We start from the raw sequence: 6,828 nt of genomic DNA, 5'->3' as shown, positions 1-6,828 counted from the left end.
CGTAAAAGAAAGTCCAGTTCTAATACTTTATAGCCGCTAAAAGTTAAACAAAACAAAAATAGATAAATCCATGATGACCATATTTCTTATATATTAGAATAAATAATTTCAGGCACTTTTGTTTTTGACTGAAAATTGGAGACACTTTCATGTGAAGAATGAATTGGATATAATTAGTAGAAGAAAAGAAAAAGGAGATACTTTGCCTGAGTGGCTGTCTAAATTTCATGTGAAGATTGCTTGGAGGATTGTTATTATTTTATATGTCAATTATCTATGAATGAAATGCCATTAAAGATTTCACCCGCATTTTTAAGAAAACCATTATCCATAAGTGGAATATGAACGAATGGAGATTAGCTCAAATGACATCTTATCATTAGTGCGGTTCAATATTTTTACGTTTGATTTTATGTAATATTATTGTTTATTTTCGACGGACGAAGAGCATTGCTGGCGAGTATCTCGAACTATCATAAATAGCCATGTCGTTTTTGATAGCTTACATTATAGAAAAATGTATCTTCATTTAATATGTGAACATAACGCAAAAAATAACATGAAATTTATCTATCAAAGCATAATTCAGAATCAAAATTTAATATACGATTTAACAAATTTTATGCAATTTAAGTCTTGTTATTTTTTACAGTTGATAATTACTATGGGCTTATCGAACTACCACCATTGTGTTCCCATTGTATAAGCAAATTCTCAAAATTAACATTTTTAATACTCTTGATTTCTCTTATTTTAACTTAATTAAACGAAATTAGACCATATATTATTCCAAGTTTGGACCGTACCTTGCTTTATGGTCCAACATTTAAATTTTATCCCTCTTTTTTTATATAAGGAATAAATTATAAATTAAATATACTTTTATATATACTGCTGATATTTGTTCCAACCTAATTGTAATTTTTATTTTGATCTAATCCAGTAATAATTATTAAATGTTGTTAGGACCATTATTAATCTATTATGGCTATTATTACAATTAGGTGGAGTTGAATATTCAAAGGATGATTAAAGTAAATTAGTAATTAAGGGAAAATAAGTTTTTGAAAGTAGGAGGTGGTGGTGGGACCAGGCAGGTTTGAACGGTCAAAAAGAAGGAGACTGTCAAAAGCAAAGACCGAAAAAACTAAAGCTATAAAAATGGATTTACTCATTCACCCATCAACTTTGTGTTCTTCCAAAGTCATCTCTATAGTTTCCAAAACATTTAATGCACATAGATTGTAGCCAAATCTAGGGATAAATCTAGTGGAAATGGGCCAACTGGCCAAACATGTCAAATGAAGCAATCAACTAACTCAGCACATAACGAAGAAGGCCAATGAACTTGGGCACCACTCTCTATTCTTGTTTCGTAAAATTCCTCCATGAAAATCTTCAGATTTATGAAAATGAGAACATATTTAATTTAATTTTATAATTTTCTAAATGGTTAAAGTTATTTATTTTTACCTTCTAGATAATATTTTCATCATCATTGTCTTTTCTGATGGTCGCCTGATCTATTTCTTATCAGGCATATGAACTGAATCTGTTACACTTCCTCACTCCTTCATTAATTATAAGAGTTAAAACTTTCACATTTTGCAGAATTTGAAATATTCTTATGTTTACACTTTCACAAGTGATCAAGATTATTTGTTTTTATCTCCATTCTGATATTTTCATCATCTCCGTCTTTCCCAACGGTCTCCCGATCAATCTCGATTGGGCATATTTAACCAAATCCATCGAGTATCCTTGCTCCAGATTGACTGTGGGGAATATATTGAAAGGTAACTGAGCTGTATGAGACAAGACTAAAGAGAAGAAAGAATTTTGGGGCCAAATTTGAAATTAATCTTTCATAAAAGTATCAAAATACGAAAAATTAAAAAAAAAGAAATAAAAGAAAAAGACATAAATGTCTGGGAGCTGCTGTCTCTGTTTGACTGTCACCTCCTCCCCCACCACCACCACCACCAAGAAGAAAAAGAAGAGAGCTCTCTCTCTTCTTCCCTGTATTCCATCCCATCCATTTCTCTCTCTCTCTCTCTTTCTGTACCCAAAACAGAACAAAACAGAGCTCTCCCCTCTCCTCTCCTCTGTCCTCCCCTCCCTTCTCATCTCATCTCTCTCCTCTCCTTTTGCTGCCTACATCACATCTCCTAGTTCTAGTCCCCTCTCTGCTGCTGAGACCCCTCCGCAAGCGTTGCGCCTGAGAAGACCCCGCGATAAATCGGGCCTTGAGTTCTTGCATTTGAATCTGAATCTGAACCCAACCGGTAAAAATCTAGTCTCCTGAAGCTCTGAAGTTCCTAGCTTTTTCTTAAGCTTCCTGATTTGATCGATTGCTTCCAGTTTTTGTAGCTCCATGAGTCTAGTCTGTCTGGCTCTCCGATAACTGCTGATATTTTTTAATTAATTATTTTTGTGTATTTTTGAGCTTACCCATTTTGCTGATCTGCTCATTTCTGAGATGCCAATCTTTTGGGATCCTTTGATAGTTATTTTTAGCTTATGTCTGAGCTGATGTTGGATTTTCCTCTGCAATTGTTTTTCCCTGGTCTTCTGCTTTGGCTCCTGAGAAAGAACAGGGATCAAAGGAAGTGCATTTCTTAATCTTTTTAATTAAACTTGTGTTGGATGTCCTGCTATTGCTTGATTTTGCTGTGCTTGAGCAGTCAAGCCCCTCTTTTTTTAATTTTTCCTTTCTTGTACTTGCAAGTGTTGTTAGGAGACTGGTTTTGAGTAGATCTCTTCTGATGGTTTGGATCTATGGTTGGGAAAAGATCTTATTTTTGAAACCATTTCTTTCTTTGGATTTGATTTGATGTTCACGAAAATTTGTATATCCAACCTGGGTCATGTTTGGTTTTCTTTCAAAATAAGCAAATTGAGAGGCGAAAGCAAAAAATTCCTGCATTGTTTTCATTGCCTTCTCCTTCTCTCTCACTTCATTATTTTGCATCATTGCTCTACTTTTGGTCCATTTACAGGAAAGTTTTGGCAATCAGCTCTGTTGAGAAGCAGGACAAGCGGGTTTGGGATAAAGTCTCTTAAAGCTTTCGGCTTGTTAGATGATGGCTTCTGTGGGAATTGCGCCGATCTCCGGATTAAGGGAACCCGGTGGCAATGCTGCTGGGGTGGATAGGCTGCCCAATGAGATGAACGACATGAAGATTCGGGACGAGAGGGTAAAATAAATCTTTTCCTATCAACTTGCAAATAGTTGATACTCAGAGTTCGTTCTGATCAAGTGATCTGTAGTATTTGTTATGAATCTTAACTGTTGTGATGTGAAATGCAGGAAGCAGAAGAGACTGTTGTTGATGGTAACGGGGCTGAGGCGGGCCATATAATCGTAACTAACATTGGCGGAAAGAATGGCCAGCCAAAACAGGTGAGGTTATGGATGTAGCTGTTATACTAGAGTGGAGAAATTAGTTTTAGTTTCAAGCCTTGATTGCGACATCAATTTCTCCTTGTGATGTAATTACAGACGATAAGTTACATGGCTGAGCGTGCTGTTGGACGGGGATCCTTTGGAGTTGTGTTCCAGGTGAGACATCCAGAAGCTCCAAATACATTGGCTGTTTTACACGTTTGTCCTCGGGCACAATGAAGAGCTGTTGTAGACTATATGTTTCACAATATTGTTTTTGACTTTGACTATATTTTTAACTGAAGATATTTTTCAGCGAAATGTTTTCAAGCACATATATTTTCTGGAGGTATTATGGTTCACGAGGAACATATTTAGGTGTGGGCTGTATTAGTGATGGAGGCCCAGGTGTGTAATACACTAGAATGGGAGGCCAATGCATGGGCAGTAGCACTTAAACAGGTCTATAGTGCTCTTGAAGGACCCAACCTCCTGATATAAACACTTGCGGCTTTTTGGAGAAAGCAAAAGTCCTCTTTTTTGTTTTCTTGTATTGAAAAGAAATATTATGACGGGATATGGTTTGGAACATGACATTTGCCTTTTGCTAATCCAATTCCTGTTACAGGCAAAGTGCTTGGAGACCGGTGAAACTGTCGCAATTAAAAAGGTTCTTCAAGACAAGCGGTTCAAGAACCGGGAGTTGCAGACCATGCGACTTCTCGAACACCCCAATGTCGTGTCTCTCAAGCACTGTTTCTTCTCCACCACTGAGAAGGACGAGCTCTACCTGAATCTTGTGCTCGAGTATGTGCCCGAGACTGTGCACCGTGTGATCAAGCATTATAACAAGATGAACCAGAGGATGCCACTAATCTACGTGAAGCTCTACTTTTATCAGGTACCACTCATGTCTATGTAGATCGATTTTTATTTCGTCTTTAATTTGTGAAGCTTTGTGAAGTTTGCTTGTGGAGCTGACGTGAAGTCCTCGACTTTTGTAATCCATTGACAGATCTGCAGGGCACTTGCATACATTCACAACTGTATCGGAGTATGCCACAGGGACATAAAGCCCCAAAATTTACTGGTAAATTTTAATAAAGAAAAAATTCAATTTTTTCAATCTTTCTTATATATCTTAAAGTTCTATCACTTGACACAACTGGTTATGTTTATCTGACAGGTTAACCCACATACCCACCAACTCAAATTATGTGACTTCGGCAGTGCTAAAGTTCTGGTTCGTAATTTTTCTTCTATTTCCTGGTCAAATAATATGGTAGTGACTTATCCAAAAATAATTCGGTAGTGGTTATTAATCCTAACTCATTTCTGGGATTGTCTCTGGCAGGTCAAAGGGGAACCTAACATATCTTACATCTGTTCGAGGTACTATCGTGCACCTGAGCTTATATTTGGTGCGACGGAGTATACCACAGCAATTGATATCTGGTCCGCTGGTTGTGTGCTAGCAGAGCTACTCATTGGACAGGTTGGTATATTGCTTTGCGTTTGCCTTTTCTTTTTGTTTTTCCTTTTTGCTTTTTGTTATGGACATTTAGATTAATAAGAGTAACTTTTTTGATGCAGCCGCTCTTTCCTGGTGAGAGTGGGGTAGACCAGCTCGTTGAAATCATCAAGGTAATCATATGGGATCTAATGAATTCTCTAATGTAATGATATCTCGTGTAGTGTTTTATTTTGTACGTACTAATTGTACTGTTATTGATCTTATTTCACTATGTTGCAGGTTCTGGGCACCCCAACTAGGGAGGAAATTAAATGCATGAACCCGAACTATACTGAGTTCAAATTCCCGCAAATCAAAGCCCATCCATGGCACAAGGTGCGCAATGAAGTATTTGATTTGTACCTCACTCGAATATGTAGTATTGATCTCTCAGGTCACTCATAACTAATGTATTTGTTCATTACAGATATTTTACAAGCGCATGCCCCCTGAAGCTGTTGATCTTGTGTCAAGGTTGTTGCAGTACTCTCCGAACCTTCGAAGTACAGCGGTGAGTATAATTGAGAATTAACTAAGACACTACCAGACAACCTAGCTGTTCATGTCCCATCAATATATATGTACAGAGATATACTCTTGAGCTGATTTTTGCGGTTGCCTATGCAGCTGGAGGCATTGGTTCACCCATTTTTTGATGAGCTTCGTGACCCCAACACCCGACTCCCAAATGGCCGCCCGCTTCCGCCACTCTTCAACTTCAAGGCCCATGGTAAATGCTGAGAGGACCCTATTAAAACTTCTATTCACCTTAATAAAGACAAAGCAAGAAAGTTATGATTCTCAATTCTACTGATTCAAACTAAAAGTTTTCTGTTGCTGATCATCTCAGAGCTGAAGAGAGTGCCCGCAGAGATGCTTGCGAGGCTGATCCCCGAGCACGCAAGAAGGCAGTGCCCTTCCCTTCAGTTATGATGGGCTTCGCTCACCCTGTCCTACGTAGGGAGAAAGAACCTCTGCCTGCTGCAGGAAATTGTGAAGTATTCAAATGTTTCTCATGTCCTGCGTCCCCTTCTCTCTCTGTTTTATTTGTCTCAAATGTTTATTTGTTCCCTTAATTTTTATCTTTTTCGTCAATCCTCATCCCTTACAGAGGGCAAGAGAGAGACAGAGAGAGAGGCCCTGATGCTACTGCCTCAATGTTTTTTAAGAAAAGACCAGACAGCAAAATAGGTCACTGACCATAGTTCTTTACTTAGATTGTAATGATGTATGTAGTGCCAGATTTGTCCCCATTTTCTCTCTCTATTCTTCTTATTGCTTTTAAAATACTCGATTAGCTGATCAGTGGGAATTCCATTCCCTCCACATACCATCGTGTCGTATCAATTATGGCATTGCAACTGCCGGAAGCAGACAAGAAATGGTATACGATTATATGATTTAAGAGGAAAAATTGTCTCTGTCGAAAAGAACAGTGGGTTGCTTGAATCTCTAGTTCGGTTTGGTTTTAACTGTGCTGCCCCTAGTGCGTTAGAAATGCTACAAGAGCTGTCACCAAGTCCCATATTATTGTCCAATGCTCAAGCTCTCTGACCCGTAAGACTACGGCGAGGAGCGGTTTCTAACCAGAACTGTCATACCAAGTCCTATATTATTGTCCAATGCTCAAGCTCTCTGACCCGTAAGACTACGGCGAGGAGCGACAACGAATCAAACCCTCCATGTCTTCAATTCTGTCTCATTCTGATCCTATGCCACGATGCACACGGCCTTCGGCAGGAGGAAAAATCTGAAAAAACTGAACCATACCGCAGCTCTGCCAGGATGTTATCGGGCCATATGTTGCCCGACCCATCATAGGCAGTAAGACGTTGAGGCTTTACCTTGACGAAAATGCAGAGCCTCAATGCAATTAGCAGGGCAGGAAAAAGTTCCTAAGCCCACCGAGAGAAATGATGTTCCAGCTGAG

General features: G+C 38.6%; 1 protein-coding gene across 1 annotated transcript; it reads left to right on the top strand.

The window, feature by feature from the left end:
* The first annotated feature begins 1,973 nt into the window (after positions 1–1,973).
* On the top strand, positions 1,974–6,160 carry LOC116187431 (shaggy-related protein kinase alpha-like). Its single transcript, XM_031516123.1, has 13 exons — positions 1,974–2,285; positions 3,000–3,197; positions 3,311–3,403; positions 3,503–3,562; positions 4,014–4,286; positions 4,401–4,475; positions 4,572–4,628; positions 4,740–4,880; positions 4,979–5,029; positions 5,139–5,234; positions 5,326–5,409; positions 5,526–5,628; positions 5,749–6,160. The coding sequence occupies exons 2-13, from the start codon at positions 3,081–3,083 to the stop codon at positions 5,829–5,831; spliced, it is 1,233 nt and encodes a 410-aa protein (XP_031371983.1). The 5' UTR covers positions 1,974–2,285; positions 3,000–3,080; the 3' UTR covers positions 5,832–6,160.
* Positions 6,161–6,828: the final 668 nt, after the last annotated feature.

Source organism: Punica granatum, chromosome 8 (assembly GCF_007655135.1).
Source record: "Punica granatum isolate Tunisia-2019 chromosome 8, ASM765513v2, whole genome shotgun sequence".
NCBI lineage: Eukaryota > Viridiplantae > Streptophyta > Magnoliopsida > Myrtales > Lythraceae > Punica > Punica granatum.
Note: the sequence above shows the minus strand (reverse complement) of the source record. Positions and strands in the feature narration are given on the sequence as shown.